The 21,454-nt window shown below is 45.4% G+C and overlaps 1 protein-coding gene across 1 annotated transcript in view; it reads right to left on the bottom strand.

Annotated features, from left to right (window-relative positions):
- Nucleotides 1-278: 278 nt before the first annotated feature.
- The window catches only part of LOC119972147 (zinc transporter 8-like), an 89,947-nt gene continuing 68,771 nt past the window's right edge, over nt 279-21,454 (bottom strand). Inside the window, exons 6-8 of the mRNA XM_038808476.1 lie at nt 14,942-15,047; nt 4,522-4,656; nt 279-1,494 (exon numbers count right to left, since the gene is read on the bottom strand). Coding sequence (XP_038664404.1) covers nt 1,349-1,494; nt 4,522-4,656; nt 14,942-15,047 — 387 coding nt within the window. The 3' untranslated portion in view covers nt 279-1,348. The remainder of the gene's footprint in view (nt 1,495-4,521; nt 4,657-14,941; nt 15,048-21,454) is intronic.

Genomic DNA, 21,454 nt, shown 5'->3' with positions numbered 1-21,454 from the left:
CTGATATCAGGAAATTCTTCAATATTGAGAAATCAATTTCCAGAATGGTGGCAGCAAGAGTACGAGGAGCATTTAGGAAACAACTGCAGTGGTGGGAGAGGGTGGGAGGAAAGGGCTGAATGTTAAGATCCATCTGAATTAAAATAGGCTGAATAGTCTTCCTCATCCATAATCTTTTGTGAATCCTGCTCCTTTACTCCCATCAAAGGAATTTTTATTTTACGCAGGAATTCAATGTAATAATTGTATTCGTGGTAAGAATGACGGAACATCTGATGGGGCTCATCATTCCTTCATTAAATGCTGTTTTACATGCAGCTGGCAACTAAAGAGACAGATACTCTAACATGCAAAAACATACCTGCTATAATATGATCATATTGCAGAGCTCATCCTTGCCTGCCTTAAAACTGCAGATTTTTGAGATCATTATCTTGTTTGTAAATCTCTTTCTCAGTCTCTCTCATCAGTTACTGGTAGTTTTATTTTAAAGAACACAAGTACACATACACACACACACACACACACATACACAGAGGTGGGGAATATTCCACTGTATTTCACAAGGGAAAGTTAAAATAATTTCTATAAAATAACCCAAACACTAGCAGATCAAAATATCAGAGGTATGTGGGTAAAAATGAAAGCCCTGTACCAGATTACACATGCATGGTAAATAAGGCTGAGGGCTCATATTCACAATTGGATCTAACTATGGTAGACAAAAATGTACCAAAGCACAGGAATAAAGTTGCAGACAAGGAGAAGCAATGATTCCTCGGCCCTCAAAAGTAACCTCAGGAAGCAAACCGATTTATTGGAATGCAAATACAAAGCGGGGAATTATTTGGTGAGATTTAAAGGTCCATGGTACACTCACTATAGCTTTATGCCATTTCTTTAACATTTCTGTCAGTCTCTTGAGTGCTTCCGGGCCAATGATCGAGACGCAGTTAATTCATTTCTTTTCAATATTTGTTCAGTCATAAATGTTAATTCTATGGTCATATATTCAGCTTGGTCAGAAATAAAAATGGGAAGCACTTAGAAAACAAAAACGCAGTGATGGACTGGTTGAAAGTGCAGCCTTTCAAGAGTCCTTTAATTAGCCTATGAGCCATGTTTTCACATACAATTTTCAGCAAAACAGAATGGATAAGTTGTTATGGTTAAATGACAGTTAATGTTTCTGCCAACAGGCAGATTCAATGTGTAACACGTTATTTGCAAAAGTTTTAATGAGACATTTTCTTGGATTTTGCTGTGGTTTATAAAATGATAGTGGATTTGGCTTTATTGGTTTTGCCAAACATGCGAACAAAAATAGGCCCCGTGTCTCAATGAAGCTTTAATCTTTGGGTTCCTGGCAAAATGGGCATGTTGGTTCTTGATCTGAATGCTGCTCCACTTGAATAGTAATAGAATGAACAGTGAAAGTGTCAAAAATTATCTGTGTAATTTTCTTCAGTACTTCTTGAGGATTCACGTCATCAGCTGTGGATCACAGGAAAAGTAATTTTGTTAAACATATGCAGATAGGTGGTTCTTAGCATGCTAGCTGATAAATAAACTGGATGAATCAGTGTCGTGATCACACTCTTAGACTGACAGCTCCAATGTCCCATTTCCAATAATTTGCTGTGAACTTCAGACTTATTTTTCATACTGTTTAGGAAAATTAAAATACCCTGTGTGCCTCTCCGAGGATACCGTTCGGCATCTCTGTCAACTTGCTCCACTGCCACAACTGCAATGTCTACAGTCCTCAGATTTCATGGCTCTGGATCATGAAGGTGACAGATGTCTATTTTCAGAGAACAGTTGAATTTGGTAACTTTGACATCGCAGCCAGACTGCAGAGGCACAAAGCCAGGGACTTGTACAGATTAGTTGGATTCCCCAGGGTTCAAGCAGCCACTACAGCATACATGTGGCCTGAAGGTAGAAGCCAAGCAGCCACTGCGGTAAGCCAATAGAAAAGGGTGCCTTTCTCAGTACATCCAGTGTGTCTGTGATACAAACTTTACTGGCTGCTACAGGGAAGACCTGAGAGCACATTCTAGGGGATATCTTCATCAACTGATCAACTGTAGTAGCAGCAACTCAGCCCTTCCTTCTTCTGCACACCCTATCAGATGACACCAAAAGGGGCACTCTTGGCCCACCATGCCAGGGCCACGATTGTACAGACCACAAGTGAAGCTCGGCCAGATGGGGGCCGGGGTATCATGGAAGAGTGAAGAGTGGCCTGCTAGATGCAAATGGGTCATTACAACATTTGCGTTTATTCACATACGCGTTCACACCGCCAGTGAGGGCTCAAAGCATTGCATTCAGGTCGGCACCAATCTCTATATTGCCCTGACGCCTGATTCTCCACCCCATGGGCACCCTGGGACAGTGAATCCAGTCCTTGGTGTTTGTCAGGAAATTAATGCATGCCTTTATCCAGAGTACAGTTCAAAGGTTAGGTTAGTTAGTGTTGTGAAGAACAAAGATCTCACTCTGCATTGTTTTACAAAACATATGTAGATATGTTCATTTCTATTTTTAAAATGTTAAAACTGAACAATGTATTTTAAAATAGGTGAACCTATATCAGTCTTTGACCCTTAAACAAAAGAAGCTACCTGGCAGTTTTGGGAAAACCTGCATCTCGTTATCTCTGACGAGCCACTAATGGCCATCTGTGGACTGTAAAGCCCAACTTCAAAAAGAACTTCACAAAGGCAATCTGCATTTCATAACCCAGGCCAGAAGGAGAGGGTTTGTCTGTTAAGACAAGCGCCTTGTAACCATCATTTCAATTTCTAATGGGTGGGAAATTTAACAGTCTTTGGAATTGAGATGATGGATACACATGGATAAAAGCAAATTTCTGCGGATGCTGGAGTCTGAATCAAAACAGAAAATGCTGGAGAATCTCAGCAGATCTGACAGCATCTGTGAAGAGAAAACAGAGCTAAGGTTTTGAGTCTGGATAACTCTTCTTCAAAGCACCTGCAGATCCTGTTTGTGCAGGTTTCGGTGCGCCCAGGAAGTGTGAAAACATGGAAGCATCAAAGCCATCTAACTAGCAGCCTCAAAGACAAAGAGCTCTACCCAAGTAGAATACCTGGTCCTTATCTACAGTGCTTCTGCTGGAAATTCTGTACCATCGTCAATAAGACTCATTCATCTCTGCACGCCTTTCTTATTGTGTGAAGTCCAGACTGTCAGAAAAGTTAATTATCCAGCACTGGTTTTCAACTCGCCAATCTCCACGATGGAGTACTTCATTGGACTTTGATTCTGGACTCTGCAACCCACTGGCTGGGATTTACTGAGTAACCCGCCATGGGAGGTTGCCTGCCATTGGTCTGTGGCGGGATCTTCTTGTCCTGTCGTTGTCAACAGGATTCCCCACTGAATGCACACCTTGCCAACAGGAAACCCGTGGTGGGGATGCACAGTCAGCAGGACTGGAAGATCACGTCGACGTGAACGGCCGGATGTTTCCGGCCAATATTTATTTTCTCTGTGGTCTCTGTACTGCAGAACATTCTTTTTTCTATTCTTCTCGTTACTCTGAATATGGAGGCAACGTTGCAACCCTCTTTTCGTGTTTTGAATGTGTGCAATAAATTACCCTAGTTAATCTCATCTTGAGTTTGCTTTAGAACTGTTTATAAAAATTTGGATGACATGAAAGCAAAGGGATTGGGAAATTCGTCACCACTTATAAAGGGGAAAAAAATCAAAACACCTTTCTATTTATGGATGGGTAGCGAGAGGAGAAATTAGTGCTCTTAAAATTAATCCCCTTCCTATTCATACTAGTGTTGTGATTTGCTTTAAGAGGGTGAAGTATGTGGTGTTCAGGGGGAATGAGAGAGTGTGACATGCTACACTTGTCTGCTCTCTGCACTGTTGATCGGTTCTTGGGTTCAGGGAGTCAATGTCAGTGCCTACTCCTTGTAAGTTTAATAAATCAAAAAAGGCCTGGTGCTTATTTTGTGCAGCTCTTGGAAATGGGTTTGGTAGTGTTCATCAGGAAGAGAACTGTGTTTCTTCTGTCTGCTGCCCCGGCATGGTGGTCATTTGACACAGCTAGAAACTGAATGGGCATGACTGTGTCAATCTGGACAGATGCTGTGATTGAGGGATGATATCAAATGATTTGCTGGAAATAGTCATCAAAACCACTTATCAGCCTTGCTGTTGCACTTCCGCAGAGTGCCTTGTTACTTACACCCTTGTACAATGGAAGCTTCCTGGCAAAGAAGACGTGGGGTAGAGTGGCAGCAACTTACACAGATTCTACACTTAGGATACATCACAGTGATAGTAAAAATATTTAAGCTAACTTACCCAGGATAGCTATGTGTAACCTGCTATGTTGAATGGTGCAACTTTGTGGCACAAAAAGCTATAACTGGCATCGAGGAAATTCAGAGCCCATATCTGTTACTACAGTATTACATAAGAAGTCAGGTGTATGACTGAATAAAGAACTGCATTTGAAAATGTTTCTTTTCCGACCTGTGACAACATGAGCTGAAAGAATGGCCTGGTTCATGGTGAGAGCCCAGAGATAAAGGTTGTGCACTGTTTCCACTCCATTAACAGCCATAATCTTTTCCTTCACATCACTGTAATTCAGTCCAACTGGCACACCTTAATGAGAACCGAAACAATAGAGAAATGAAACTAAATACTATTCATATTTTATGTTTTTTACATTACACATATAGACACATTTAGATACATAATCTAAACATTTTCATAGTGTTTCTAAGAGATGGAACATCTACCTGCCCCAGACAACAAAAGTGTTCAACACTATGCATTTTCTCTCACCCATTTTCTGCCTGTTGTATCATGTCTCATCACAAGGCAAAGTTCTTGAACTGTGCACATAACTTCAAATAGTTTTGGATGTGACTTGATTATGAAAAAGTACTGGAAGTTACGAAGCAACAGTATGCTACTATTGTCTCATTTGACTCCTCAAAGACTCTCTATCATTGCATGTCTATGCTTTCACCAATCTACAGATCTTCTCTTTTGTTTGCTCTTTCTTCCCTAACATTTTTCCTGGCTCTGTACTTGCTTAAATCTGTTACATTACTACTTTCTTCCAGTTTTGATGAACGTGGGCCAGTACGGGACAATCAGAGTAACAAAGGAAATAAGGAATGAGTTGTCATTGTTGATTCAAAGATGATGCGTACTCAGGGTTGTAAGTTTCAGTCATAGGTCTCCGAAGTGCCTGGATATGATACAACATATATTCATAGACATTGCCCTGTCCTCTCTGCAAGCAGAAGGAACATGCCCATGCCTTGCGCCTGTTTTGAATTGAACAAAAATCATGGGGGTCAATGTTTCTCAGGTGCATTCACTATGGCAACACCTTGCCAACCAATGAGCACCTTTTTCACATGCAGTAAAAATTATTGCTCCATTTAAAATGACTATTCTTGCATCTGTCTGGATGACTGCAAGATGAAAAGCTCCACAATCATGTTTCTTTTTTCAGCAATACCCAATACAGTGATCATGGGAATTTTAATCTTCATACAGAAGATGTTTGGGAAAACAAAAATTTGTAGTAATAGGTGGAGGGTGAATTCACGTTATGTATACATGATAGACTTCTAGATCGGTGTGTTGAAGAACTAATGGAGGAATAAGCAATTTTGGATCACGTATTGTGAAATAAGAACCAGTTAATTATAGCATTATTGTAAAGGGGTCTCCAGGGAAGAGTGACCATTACATGGTAGAATTTTATATTGAGTTTGAGTGTGATTAGTTAAGAAATCTAAACAGACCAAATTATATGAATTTAATGGGAAATTTTGCGAAGTTTGGGAAATTACATTTGGGGATATTGTGGACAAGGACTGGCTAGCATTTCAACAATTAATAAATTATTTACAACAAAAATACATTACAGGCAGTCCTCAGCTTTATGATGTTTGTGTTCCGTCAAATGAGACTTACAACATTTATAAATTGACACCAGGCAGAATTCTCCATTTGGAAGATCCAGAAAGGATTTGCATGTAATTTATGTACTGTCACCGGACAACTTAGTATCCCTTGCCATGAAAGTTTATGCACGGCGAGGCACACGAGGGATTCCAGAGGGAATCCCACTATCGGAGCACCATTATGAGCAGGCGTCCTGATAGCAAAGTCCCGCAGCTGGCCCGCTCCCCACCCCCCCGGCACACCCGTTGAAACAACTGATGTTTACAAACATCAACCACATAAAAGAGAATTAAGTGCTGTCAATTTCCAGCTCAGCACTTCAGAATCTTTCAAGCACTGTAGCACAGCGGTTAGCACAGTTGTTTCACAGCTCCAGGGACCCAGGTCCAATTCCAGGCTTGAGACACTGTCAGTGCAGAGACTGCACGTTCTCCCAGTGTCTGCGGGGGTTTCCTCCGAGTGCTCCGGTTCCCTCCCACAGTCCTAAGATGTGCAAGTTAGGTGGATTGGCCATGCTAAATTGACCTTTAGTGTCCAAAAAGGTTAGGTGGGGTTACTGGGTTTCGGGAATAGGGTGGAGGAATGGGCTTAAGTGGGGTGCTCTTTCCAAGGGCCGGTGCAGACTTGATGGGTGAATGGCTTCCTGCTGCACTGTAAATACTATGATTCTATAAGCATGAAAGGACATGTTTGGAATGCACTGGACTCTTTTTGATGTATTGATCTTTGTAAACATTGTGGGTGCAGCACTTAAAACTTAGTCATCCATGAAAAAGATACATCAAGCAACCATCACAGCTGATTTGTGGAAGCTATCAATCACAACTCAATGCCAGAAAGGAATGAATGGCTTGCAGCTATTGGATCGGAGGGGTTTAAGCACAGGTTTCAGCTGTTCCCGTTCCACGAATATATGCTAGGGGGTCCCTGTGGTGGGCCCCTCCAGTTAGAGGGTCCCCTCCAGTTAGAGGGGTCTCCTCCAGTTAGAGGCTCCCTGTGTGGGGCCCCTCCAGTTAGAGGATCACTGTGGGGGGATTATTTAAACGATAAAATATTAAAGCATGCCGCTGTGCAGAGAGACTTGGGTGTGCTAGTGCATGAGTCACAGAAGGTTGGTTTACAGGTGCAACAGGTGATTAAGAAGGCAAATGGAATTTTGTCCTTCATTGCTAGAGGGATGGAGTTTAAGACTAGGGAGGTTATATTGCAATTGTATAAGGTGTTAGTGAGGCCATACCTGGAGTATTGTGTTCAGTTTTGGTCTCCTTACTTGAGAAAGGACATACTGGCACTGGAGGGTGTGCAGAGGAGATTCACTAGGTTAATCCCAGAGCTGAAGGGGTTGGATTATGAGGAGAGGTTGAGTAGACTGGGACTGTACTCATTGGAATTTAGAAGGATGAGGGGGGATCTTATAGAAACATTTAAAATTATGAAGGGAATAGATAGGATAGATGCGGGCAGGTTGTTTCCACTGGCGGGTGAAAGCAGAACTAAGGGACATAGCCTCAAAATAAGAGGAAGTAGATTTAGGACTGAGTTTAGGAGGAACTTCTTCACCCAAAGGGTTGTGAATCTATGGAATTCCTTGCCCAGTGAAGCAGGTGAGGCTCCTTCATTAAATGTTTTTAAGGTAAAGATAGATACAGTTTTTTGAAGAATAAAGGGATTAAGGGTTATGGTGTTCGGGCCGGAAAGTGCAGCTGAGTCCACAAAATGTCAGTCATGGTCTCACTGAATGGCGGAGCAGGCTCGACGGGCCAGATGGCCTACCACTGCTCTTAGTTCTTATGTTCTTATGTAATGATTAAGACATTGTCTCTGATTCCCCATTGTAATTTCAATTGCCTTTGCCTTCTATAGGTTTATGCTTAATTTCACTAATCCCTTCCTATTTGCATATCTATAGAAATGTTTATCATGTGCAGCACACGTGGCTAGTACTGTGGCTTCACAGCGCCAAGGTCCCAGGTTCGATTCCTTGCTGTGTCACTGTCTGTGCGGAGTCTGCACGTTCTCCCCGTGTCTCCGTGGGTTTCCTCCAGCTACTGATTGCCAACCAGAGAAACACCCATTAATCCCCATTTTTTGCTTTCTATTAATTAACCAATCCTCCATCCATGCTGCCACTTTACCTTTAACACCATGCATCTTTATCTCATCCAGCAACCTTTTGCGTGGCACCCTGTCAAAAGCTTTCTGGAAGTCCAGATATACCACATCCATTGGCTCCCCATTGTCTACTGCACTGGTAATGCCCTCAAAAAATTCCACTAAATTAGTTAGGCATGATCTGCCCTTTATGAACTCATGCTGGTCTGTCCAATGGGACAATTTCCATCCAGATGTCTCGCATTTTCTTCCTTGATGTTGGATTCCAGCATCTTCCCTACTATCGAAGTTAAGTTCACTGGCCTATAATTACTCACTTTCTGCCTACCTTCTTTTTTTAAACAGTGGTATCTTGTTTGCTAATTTCCAATCCGCCGGGGCCACCCCAGAGTCTAGTGAATTTTGGTAAAGTATCACTAGTGCATTTGCAAAATCCCTAGCCAGTTCTTTTAGCACTCTGTGATGCGTTCCACCAGGGCCAGGACACTTGTCTACCTTTAGCCCCATTAGCTTGCCCATCGCTACTTCCTTAGGTGATAACAATCATCTCAAAATCCTCACCTGTCATAGCCTCATTTCCATCAGTCACTGGAATGTTATTTGTGTCTTCCACTGTGAAGACCGACCCAAAAAGTCTGTTCAGTTCTTCAGCCATTTCCTCATCTCCCATTATTAAATCTCCCTTCTCATCCTCTAAAGGACCAATATTTACCTTAGCCACTCTTTTTTGTTTTATATATTTGTAGAATCTTTTACTGTCTGTTTTTATATTCTGAGCAAGTTTACTCTCATAATCTATTTTACTCTTTTGTATAGTTTTTTTTAGTAGTTTTCTGTTACCCCCTAAAGATTTCCCGCAAATACTTTGTATCTTTCTGTGGTGATATGCGTCACTGTAGATACACAAGGGGTTAATGTAAGTACACATAGACTAGCTAGACACTAGAGTGAGCACCAGAGACATGACACACAGACACTCAACCAATAGGTCAGTAAGATAGGACACGACCAATGGGCATTCACGATACACACAGAGGTGACACTACCACGGGGGGCATTACACCAACCCAAGGACACAGCACACATGATCTTCCTCTTTCCAGTGGAGACACCCACCACGTGGATTGTAGCAGACTGGTTCGTCAGTCTGAGTAGCTATAAAATGATTAACAGTAGAGTCGAATCTGAGTAGGAAACTTGTGAATAGTTTAATAAACGTGATGAAGTTATCTCCACGTCTGAACCTTCCTTTGTCAGAGTGCACATCAAGGAAGCAGCTTATGTTACGCCAAGAGCATAACAATACACTATCTTCACGATACAAGATACAAAATATTCTGGAAGTAATGGGCATAATAATGGGAATAATATTCGGGCAGCACGGTAGCATTGTGGATAGCACAATGGCTTCACAGCTCCAGGGTCCCAGGTTCGATTCCGGCTTGGGTCACTCTCTGTGTGGAGTCTGCACATCCTCCCCGTGTGTGCGTGGGTTTCCTCCGGGTGCTCCGGTTTCCTCCCACAGTCCAAAGATGTGCAGGTTAGGTGGATTGGCCATGATAAATTGCCCTTAGTGTCCAAAATTGCCCTTAGTGTTGGGTGGGGTTACTGGGTTGTGGGGATAGGGTGGGGGTGTTGACCTTGGGTAGGGTGCTCTTTCCAAGAGCGGGTGCAGACTCGATGGGCCGAATGGCCTCATTCTGCACTGTAAATTCTATGATATAGCAAAAACAAGAAATTTAAAGAAATTAGTATAAGTGAAGAATTAGTACTGGATGCCCTAGACCTGATGACCTGCATCTTGGGCTTTTAAAAGTGCAGAGATAGCGATGCATCAGTTCTAATTTTCCAGAATTTCTTAGAAGAGTTCCCAAGCTTGGAAGGTAGCAAACATAACCTCGCTATTTAAGAATGGAAGAAAAAAAGAAAATAGGTCAGTTAGCCTAATATATGAATTAGGAGGAGTAGGCCATTCGACAACTCGACCATGCGCCACCATTTAATAAGATTATGGATCATCTGATTGTGGTCTCAACTCCACATTCTTTCCTATGCCCTTTCACTCGCTTGTCTATGAAGAATCTATCAATCTGCTGGAACTATTATTAGGGACGTGATATAAGGGTACTTCAGAATTACAGGAATTGCTACAATGCAAAAGGAGGCTATATGGCCCATCACGTCTGCACCAGCTCTCCGAATGAGCAACTCCCCTTGTGCCATACCTCTGCTTTCTCCCCGCAATCCTGCACATTCTTCCTTTCCAGAAAACCGTCTAATTGCCTTTTGAATGCTTCCTTTGAACTTGCCTCTACCTATTTCTCAGGAAGTACATTACACTCACTACTTAAAAAAGTTCGTCCTCATATCACTTTTGTTTCTTTTATTAATTACTTTAAATTTGTGCCCTCTCATTGTCCATCCTTTCATGACTGTGAACAGTTTTCGCCCCATCCACTCTAACCAGAACTTCATAATTTTGAATACCTCTATATAATTTCCTCTCAGTCTTCTTTTGTCTAAGGAAAACAATCTCCAATCTATTTGATAGCTGAAGTTCCTCATCCATCAATATTTTCTGCACCTCTCGTATGCCTTTACATCCTTCCTAAAGTGTGGCACCCACAACTGAACACAATAGTCTCGATGAGGTCAAAATCGTGACTTCCACAGAAGAATTCAGAAAATCCCTACAATGCAAAGGAAGGCCATTCGGCCCATTGAATCTGCACCGGCCCTCCGAAAGAGCAGTTCACTTCGGCCCATTCTCCGCCCTATCCCCGTAGTCTTGTCTATTGAACATGCCCAATATACCTAACCTGCACATTTTTAGACACTAAAGGACAATTTAGAATGGCCAATCCACCTTACCTGCACATCTTTGGACTGTGGGAGGCAACTGGAGCACGTGGAGGAAACCCACCCAGACAAGGGGAGAACGTGCAAACTCCAGAGTTAAATACCAGAATCGAACTTTGGTCCATGGCTCTGTGAGGCAGCAGTGTTACCCATTGTGCCACCATACCACCACTTCAATATAGTTCCATATATCTTAGAAAACCGCAACATGATTAAGATGAGTCAGCATGGATTTACCATTTGGAAATTGTGTTGAACAAATATGTCAGTTTTTGAGGATGTAACTAGGAGGGACAACAAGGCAGCACAGTGGGTAGCACTGTTGCTTCTCAGCTCCAGGGTCCCAGGTTTGATTCCCAGCTTGGGTCACTGTCTGCGCATTCTCCGCGGGTCTGCGTGGGTTTCCTCCGGGTGCTCCGGTTTCCTCCCACAGGTCCTGAAAGACGTGCCGTTAGGTGAATTGGACATTCTGAATTCTTCCTGTGTACCCGAACAGGCGCCAGAATGTGGTGATGAGGGGCTTTTCACAATAACTTCATTGCAATGTTAATGTAAGCCTACTTGTGACAATAAAGATTATTTTAAAAAATGGATGTGAGGGAACCAAGTTGCTGTAGTCGGTTAGGATTTTCAAAAAGCCTTAAAAAAAAAGGTGCCAGAAAAGGGGTCAATGGGGTTGGTAAGCTGTAACTAGCAGAACATTGCAAGGATCAGTACTCGGACCGTGGCTATTTAAAAGCTGTATTCATGATTTAGATGATGAGACTGATGTGACAACCGGAAGACTTTAAGATTAGTGGATTCTACGTATTGGGCAATCTAAGAGTTAAAAGCCTGGGGTTAAAGTGTGGTTGACTGCAGTGGTCGTTAAAAAAAAAATAATAATTCTGTTTTGCAGGCCCTGGGTGGTAATAGCAGCCAGAAGATGAAACTGACAAAGGAATATGATTTTTCAGTCTGGACTAATAGACTGTGGTTTGACTGGGGCATTAATGTGCTTTATAGCCTGTAGAGATAATTTGTTTTGCAGCTTGGGGAAATGAGGTAATGGCTGGATGGAGCCAAGGAATGCAGAGAGGCATTCTGAAAAGCTTTACTTACACATTTTGAAAAGCTTTAGAAAGGCAGTTTTGTGCAGTAACTTTGGAGAGAGGAGTTGAATTTTGATCTGCCTGACGCGGAGTCCACAATTTTCCCATAGTAAGATAGATTGAGAATCATATGCTTTTGTTTAATGGGAAATTGAGCAGTAGTGGTTAAGGGGTAATTGTAAGCTGTTCTTTTCAGGTATGAACAAAGAACAAAACAGCACAGGAACAGGCCCTTTGGCCCTCCAAGCCTGCGCCGATCACGAGTCCCATCTAGACCAACCGTCTGTATAGTTCTATACCACGTCTGTTCATGTGCCTATCCAGATATGTCTTAAAGATCACTAACGTATCTGCCTCAACCACCTCACTTGGCAGTGCATCCCAGGCCACCACCACCCTCTGTATAAAAAAGTTTCCCCACTCATCTTCATTGAACCTGTTTAATATTGTATCCATAATAAAGTTTTGTTTTTAAAATGCCCTGGCCCTATTACTTCATGCATCACTCCTGGAGTGAATCATTCTTTCTGCACAGTCTTAGAAATAAACTAAAATATTAGGGCTTTAGTTGAGTATCCTAGCTACTGTTAGGGTCTGATCTGGGATCATAATACTGAGTGTAATGTTTCCAAGTTGGCTGACAATGCAAAGTTAGATGGGAACATAATGGTGAACAAAGATGTTGCAGAGGAACACTGACAGGTTGGATGAGCGGGCAAGAATATGACATATGGAATATTATATGGAAAAGTTTGAAGCGATCTAATTTGGGAGGAAAAATAAGAAAAATATATAAATATTACTTTTTTTAAAAGTTTTTGAATGTTGGGAAATGTTCACTTTTCAGGGCAACTCTGATGTCCTTCTATGTAAATCACAGAAAGTTAACATGCAGATGCAGCAAGCAATTTGTTCCAAAGGAATTCTGCAGAAGAGTGAAGAGATCTTACTATAATTATGCAGGGAATTGGTGTGACCACACCTAGACAACTATGTGCAATTTTGGTCTCTATAACCAAGAGAGCACAAACTTGTCCTCGAGGGATCGCAATGAAGTTTTGCTAGACTGTCTCTTTTGTTGAGAGAAGTGTTTCATGAGGCGAGATTGAGCAACTAGGCCTATATTTCCTGGAATTTAGAAGAATGTGAGATGATCTCACCGAAACACACATTCTGAAGGGGCTTGAAAGAGCAGAAAAAGAAAACTGTCTCAGATTAAGGAGTCGGCCATTTAGGAGTGCGATCACAAGAAATCCCTCCACTCAAAGAGTTGTGAATCTTTGGAATTCTCTATCCTATAGAGCTCTGGATGCTCAATCATTGAGTATATTCAAGACAGAGGTTGATGGATTGTTTCATGCTCAGGGATAAAGGGGATAGCGTAGGAAGGTAGGATTGCAGTAGAAGGTCAATTATGATCTTGTTGAATAGCAAAGCAGACTTGAAGAGCTAAATGTCTACACCAGTCCACTTTGCTTCTGTTGCTATGCTCTTAAACCAGGCAGTGAGGAGTTTAAATAAAGCAGTAAAGAAGAATCAGTCACCTGGCATACAACTTCACCCAATAGTTAGTAAAGAACCAACTGTCTGCCTTAAGCCTCAGTTGAATTGTCACTATGGATCAACTGGCTGAAATAATTCCCATCCAAATTACATCGCATTGAAGTCAAGAGAAAGGAAAAGAATATGGATTAGGCGACCAATCCAATACCATCAGTTTCCTGTACCTGAATCCGTTCAAAACTACCCCCCCCCCCCCCCCCCCCCCCCCCACAACATGTTACACATGGCATATGATTATTTCTATCTGTACTTGCCCTTCCCTGAATTCTAAGTAATAATTGGGTATTTGTTTTGTCCCTCTATAAGGATGTTATTTGACTCAACATTCAATGGTTCATCTGGGAGTTAATGCCTTATTTCCACAGTTCTTCAGGGTAAATCTTCCCAATATCCAAAGTTCCAACTGTTTGTAAAACAGAAAAACAATCAGCATAAATCAAATACAGAAAAATACCAATGGGTTTAAAGGATCAGTGCCTTTTGATTGATGCCATCTTTCTACAACATTCATAGAATCATAGAATTTATAGTGCAGAAGGAGGCTTTTGGCCCATCGGGTCTGCACCGGCCCTTGGAAAGAGCACCCTTACTTTTTTAAAATAAATTTAGAGTACCAAATTTTTTTTTCCAATTAAGGGGCAATTTAGCATGGCCAATCAACCTAACCTGCACTTCCTTGGGTTGTGGGGGGTGAAACCCACGCAGACAGGGGGAGAATGTGCAAATTCCGCACGGACAGTGACCCAGGGCCGGGATTCGAACCCGGGTCCTCGGCACCGTAGTCCCAGTGCTAACCACTGCGCCACCGTGCTGCCCTAGAGCACCCTTACTTACGCTCACAGCTCCACCCTATCCCCGTAACCCAGTAACTCCACCTAAACTTTTCTGGACACTAAGGGCAATTTATCATGGCCAATCCACCTAACCTGCACATCATTGGAATGTGGGAGGAACCGGAAGACCCAGGGGAAACCCACGCACACACGGGAAGAACGTGCAGCCTCCGCACAGACATCGACCCAAGCTGGGAATCAAACCTGGAGACCCTGGAGCTTTCTTCAAACCCTTCTCTTTCTAGATACACATCTCTTTACTTCTTGAGCTAATTTATGATTTTTTTTCTTGTACCATCTTCTCTGTTGACGTAATTCACAAGTCCGTTACTCCTTATTTGAAAACAATTCCCTTCTTACTCCTTATGAAAAGTGCTGGGACATCATGAAGTCAATGGTTATATACTTGATGAAAACTCAAACTGTCGCTAATCAGAACATATTCTTGAGCCACTTGAATTGAAATGACAATAGAACTAAAATGAGAATTGTAGAGATAATTACCTTCCATCAGCACCAGCAAAATATCCCGCAGAACTGCGAGCGTTGTTCCCAACACAAACACAGAGAAAATAAATGTGCAGATAGGATCAGCTACTTTGAATTCAGGCTGGAAGAGACAAGAATAATAATGCCAATTCTAAATCTTTATCATGCTCTGTATTTCCTTTCTCCCTCTTTAGGTCTCCATGATCCATGTACCCATGACAAAACCTCTGCCTATGCTTTGTACCACCATATCACAATATGTTGGTTGTTAGATCATCTCATTACAAATGCCTATGGTCATTAGTGTCGTGTAATGGAGATTTCACTATTTCATTCTTTGTCTAAAATGCAAATTCTTATCTGAATGCAATGTGGAAATTCCCCAGTTATGGCCTACCAAGAAAAAGCAGGACAAATCCAATTCGGCCAATTATGGCCCCACTAGTCTTCTCTCAAACATCAGCGGGGTTAGAAGGTATCACAGCAGCTATCAAGCAGCACTCACTCAGCAATAACTCGCTCACCAATGCTCAGTTTGGGTTCTAACAGGGCCACTCGGTTCGAGATCTCAGTACAGCTTTGGTTCAAATATGGACAAAAGAACGGAATTCGAGAAAATGAGACACAGGTGAGTGTTCTTGATATCATAACAGCATTTGACCGAGTGCGGCATTAAGGAAGCCTATCAAAATTGAAGTCAATGGGAATGGAGGGAAAACTCTCCACTGATTGGAGTCAGATCTAGCACAAAGAAATATGGTTCTGATTGTCGAAAGCCAAACATCTCAGTCCCAGGACATTGCTGCAGGAGTTCCTCAGGGTAGTGTCCTGAGTCCACCCATCTACAGCTACTTCATCAATGACCTTCCCTCCCTCAAAGGGCCAGAAGTAGGGGTGCTCGCTGATGATTGCAGTGTTCAGTACTATTTGCAGATCTTCAGATACTGAAGCAGTCCATACCAACATGCAGCAAGACCTGGATAACATTCAGGCTTGGGTTAATGAATGGTAGGTAATGTCTGCACCACACAAATGCTAGGCAATAATCATTCTGAATGAGAGAATCGAATCTCCCCTTGATCTTCAATGGCATTACCATTGCTAAAACTCCCTATAGATACCCTGGGGCCAGAAACTTGACTGGACCATAAAAATACTGTGGCTACAAGAGCAGGTCAGCGGCTGGTAATTCTGTGGTAAGCAACTCACCTTCGGACTCCCCCCAAAATCTGTCCACCATCTACAAGGCACAAATCAGGAGCATGACCCCATACTTGCCTGAATATATGCCAAACACACTCAAGAAGCTCAACATCATCCAGGACAAAGCAGGCCACTTGATGACTATCCCATCAAACACCTTAAACACTCACTCCTTCCACCGCCAGTGAACAGCGGAAGCAGTGCATGCCATCTACAAGTTGCACTGCAGCAACCCACCAAGGCTCCTTTGATTGCCCCCGTGGAAGTTGAAGAAACCATCATATAACTTCAAACCCATTGCATGATCCATTGCTGTCATAAAATGTTGCCGAAGATGGGGCTTCCGGTGACGGCGGGCGGGAGGCAGCCGCGCAACGGAGGGCTCCCGTTCGGGAACAGCATTTTCAGGGCTTTAAGCCCGGTCCCAGGGTCCACGGAGGTGTCAAAGGCAGGGAGAAGGCGCAGAGGAGGCACAGCTGAAGATGACGTCCAGGATCAGCAAGAAAACGGCCGTTAAAAAAGCAGCTGAGGGCCCGTCAGGGAGTGGAGAGGTCACCACAGGGTCACCAAGGAAAAAGGAGGCTGGAGCACCAGGGGAGGCCGCATTGCTTGCGGCTGAAGAAATAACCAAGGTGATGGCTGCAGAATTCTTAAAGCAGTTTACAAAACACTTGGAGGCGATGAGGGAGGTTTTGAGTGTGCTGGTGGAGGAGGCGATTTCCCCAGTGACGATGGCGGTGGCGGGCGCAGTGACGGATGTGCGGGTGCAAGGGAAGGCGCTGAAGGAAGTGGAGCAGACGGTGCTCATAGCGATCAACTTACCTTGATGGGGAAGGAGATGCGGAAGGTGATGGAGATTAACAAGGATCTGTGAGGAAAAATGGAAGACCTGGAAAACACATCCAGGCAACAGAATATGAGGATTGTGGGGCTGCCCGAAGGAGTTGAAGGGCCGAGGCCGGAGTATTTTGCCGCTATGCTGGCGAAACTATTGGGGGAGGGGGAGGATCCCTCCCAATATGAACTGGATCGGGCTCATCGGTCATGGAGGCCTGTACCAAAGGCGAGTGAGCCGCCAAGGGTAGCGGGCGCGATTCTCCGCTCCCCACGTGTCGTGGGAGAATCACGGGAGGGCCCCCCGACAAAATTCACGCCCCCCCCCCCCGGCTCGAAAGAATCGCCACTCGCGTTTCTCACGGGCCGGCGTCCAAATCGGAAGCACTATTTTCCCTCCGCCACCCCGCAAGATCAAGCCGCCACGTCTTGTGGGGCAGCTGAGGGGAAAGACGGCCACCGCGCAAGCGCGGGTTCGTGCTGTCAGCGTCATGACATCAGCTGCGCATGCGCGGGCTGGAGCCGGCCGACCTGCGCATGCGCGGCTGACGTCATTAGGCGCGCCGGCCGCGTCGTTCTCGGCGCAACGCCCCCGCGGCCAAGATTTACGGAGCGCCGCTCCTAGCCCCGCCGGGAGGGGAGAATAGTGGGCGAGGAGCGGCCTCCGAGGCCATCGTGAAACTTGGCCGAGTTCACGACGGCCCTCCCGATTTTTCCCGGGAGCGGAGAATTCCGCCCAGTGACTCTGGGCTTCCGTAGGTACAGTGTGAAGGACCTGGGCGGGGGCCTCCGCGCTGGCCGGTTTAAACCGGCCAGTGAATGGGAGTGAGGTGGGGGGAGAGGTTGCGGCCATCGGAGCCTGGCATAACAGAGTCCGGGTGGTCTAGCTGGGGTGGAAAGTTGGGAGAAAGGAACCGAGGTTGATGAGGGGTTTTACAAGAGGCAGTGGGCGGGAGGAGTTGGAGGGGAGGGGGGGGTTTACAACTCTTGGGTATCACATACGGTTCTCTTTCAGATGTTGGACGGCGTTGAGTTTGGGGGATGGGGGGTGCGGGGGTGGATTCTATGGTGACCATGGGCGGTCCCGGACTCCTTTTTCTTTTTCTCCTTTGTTTTTTGTTTCCACCGTGGGAGGGTTTGTTTTATTGGATGCATATATTGACAGGTGGCCCGTTGTTTGGGGTGGTGGGAGGATGGGATCGTTGTTATTGTTAAGGGGATTGATTTTGTATTTGTTACCGTTTACTGTTTGTGGCTGGGGTGTAAATGTTGGAGGAAAATGTAGAATAAAAACATTTTTTTTTAAATGTTGCCGAAGGTGACCCAACTTTGAGGTGTCTGCTGGCCCAGCCTTTCTCTGCTCTCCCTTGCAAGTGGCTGCATTTTGTCAATGTATACATGCAACAGGTCAAGCTACAGGCAGCATGCAAAGTATCTCTGAGACGCAGGGTGCATGTTGGAATTTTGGAGGAGAGTGTTCCCAGTGCTTTTGAGGAAGGTTGTCAAGGAGCAGATATTGTTTCATACCATGTGGAGATTTCTTTCATCATGCAGTAGCCTCATTTCCATCACCCTATTGCCCTTGCAACAGAAACAGGCGCACTACATCCTTGAAAGGCGATTGGCATGGTGGGAATCCAATGCTGAAGTCTGTAAGGACCATCGACCTGAGAGCCATGGAGAATGCTAGGACCACATCATGAGAACATGTTTGTTTCAGCGAATCCTCCATTCCAAGGGCACTTGACTGTGGAATAAGCATTTACAGGAACAGTGTGGTGGTGCTCGCCATGGATCTTGGGGACTAGTGTAATTTGGGGGTGGGAGAAGTGTTTGGAAAGTGGAGAGTTGCATCAGTGAGGAATGCCTAGTCTGATAGCATGCTGAGCAATGGGTTTTGTGAAAAAGCCCATCAATAAGGAATGTTGAGGGTCTCCAGGCCTTCCTCTCATAAGCTCGTGTGTCTCACACATGTTCTGGCACTGTGTCCCTACTCCGAGGAGGGCTTCGGATACCAGGAGGAGGAAAATGCATTAAGGAAGCAATGTCACACCAGACTAGCTCAGCAGACATCAGGCATCAGCATAGTTACATGCACCTCAGTGGGTCCATGTGTGATTTTAAAGTCAAGGGCATTGGGTGATACACACACCATTAATGTGCAGAAGGACGTGTCTGAGGCAGAGGCATCTGTCAACAGTCCTGCTCCGAGTGGGGGATGACAGCCACCATGATGCTCTGCATCATGGGACATACCAGTCATGGGAGAGGGCAGAAAACGGGATCTGGAAGCACCACTAGCACTGGGAGAGATCATGGAGAGCATTAGCTCCATGCAGGCGGGGAAGGCGCCGGGACCAGACGGATTCCCGGCAGACTTCTACAAAGAATTTGGGACAGCGCTGGCCCCGCACCTGCAGGAGATGTTCACAGACTCGCTAGCTAGGGGCACACTGCCACCCACGTTAGCACAGGCCTCAATCTCGCTGATACCTAAGAAAGGCAAAGACCCAACGGAATGTGGGTCATACAGACCCATATCTCTGCTGAACGCAGACGCCAAAATACTGGCCAAAATCCTAGCCAAAAGACTAGAAGACTGTGTACCTGAGGTGGTCACAGAGGACCAGACGGGCTTCGTCAAAGGTAGACAGCTTACCTCGAACATCAGGCGCCTGCTGAACGTGATAATGACCCCCTCCGGGGAGAGAACACAAGAGGTGATCATCTCCCTGGACGCAGAAAAGGCCTTCGACAGAGTCGAATGGAAATACCTCATAGAGGTACTGGAGCGGTTCGGGCTTGGAACAGGGTTCACCGCTTGGGTAAAGCTCCTATACAACGCTCCCATGGCGAGCGTACGGACCAACAATACCAACTCCCAATACTTCCAGCTGCACAGGGGCACCAGACAAGGATGCCCACTGTCCCCGCTGCTGTTCGCACTAGCAATCGAACCGCTAGCAATCGCGCTCAGGGCAGCAAAAAATTGGAGGGGGATCCGAAGGGGCTTGCGCTCCTGAAAGAGTTTGGAGCCTTCTCGGGCTACAAACTCAACATGAGCAAAAGCGAGATCTTTCCAGTACACCCGCAAGGGGGGGGGGGGGGGGGGGGGGGGCAGCACTAAAGGGGCTGCCGTTCAAACAAGCCCGACACAAATTCCGCTACCTGGGGATCCAAATAGCCCATGACTGGAAAGGGATCCAGAAGTGGAACATCACCAGTCCGACGGAGGAAGTAAAAAAGGACCTGCAAAGATGGAACACACTCCCACTCTCCCTCGCGGGGAGAGTCCAGACGATCAAAATGAACGTACTGCCCAGGTTCCTCTTCCTGTTTAGATCTATTCCGATCTGCATCCCCAAGGCGTTTTTCAAAGCGCTGGACAAACTAATCATGGCTTTCGTATGGGGGGGGGGGGGGGGGGGGGGGGGTAAAAATGCTAGGATCCCAAAGAAGGCCCTACAAAAAACAAAATCCAGGGGAGGGCTAGCCCTCCCAAACCTACAATTCTACCACTGGGCGGCAACAGCCGAGCGAGTAAGGGGATGGATCCAGGAGCCAGAGGCCGAGTAGGTGCGTGCGGAGGAGGCCTCCTACATGGGGACCTCCCTCCGGGCCCTCACCACGGCAGCACTCCCATCCCCACCCAAAAAACATTCCAGAAGCCCAGTGGTGACAGCCACCCTCCAATCCTGGAACCAACTGCGGCAGCAATTTGGCCTGACCAAAATGTCGGACAAGGCTCCCATCTGCAACAACCATAGGTTCATACCAGCACTGACTGACGCCACCTTCAAAAGGTGGAGGCAGGACGGAGGGACACTGACAGTCAGACACCTATACACGGACGGCAGGATCGCAACACTGGACGAACTGACAGAGAAATTTTGGCTAGCCAGGGGGAACGAGCTACGGTATCTGCAGCTCAAAAACTTCTTACGAAAGGAGACAAGGACATACCCACAACCGCCAGGACAGACACTAATGGAAGACCTAATGGACGCAAGTATCCTAGATAAAGGGAACTGTAGCGACATGTATGACCGACTGGTAGAAAGGGCTGACACCGTACTGGACGCAACAAGAAAGAAATGGGAGGATGACCTGGGGATTGAGATAGGGTGGGGACTCTGGAGCGAAGCACTGCATAGGGTCAACTCCACCTCCACGTGCGCAAGGCTCAGCCTGACGCAGCTAAAAGTGGTACAGAGAGCCCACTTAACAAGAAACCGTATGAGTAGGTTCTTCCCGGAGGTGGAGACCAGATGTGAACGGTGCCAAAGAGGCCCGGCCAACCACGCCCACATGTTCTGGTTTGCCCCAGACTTGTGGAGTACTGGACAGCCTTCTTCGAGGCTATGTCCAAAGTGGTGGGGATGAAGGTGGAGCCATGCCCGAGAGTGGCGGTCTTCGGGGTTTCAGACCAGCCAGATCTATTCCTGGGGAGGAGGGCGGACGCCCTTGCCTTTGCCTCCCTGATCGCCCGCC

Source organism: Scyliorhinus canicula, chromosome 10, assembly GCF_902713615.1.
Source record: "Scyliorhinus canicula chromosome 10, sScyCan1.1, whole genome shotgun sequence".
Lineage (NCBI taxonomy): Eukaryota > Metazoa > Chordata > Chondrichthyes > Carcharhiniformes > Scyliorhinidae > Scyliorhinus > Scyliorhinus canicula.
This window is presented reverse-complemented; position numbering and strand designations above follow the sequence as displayed.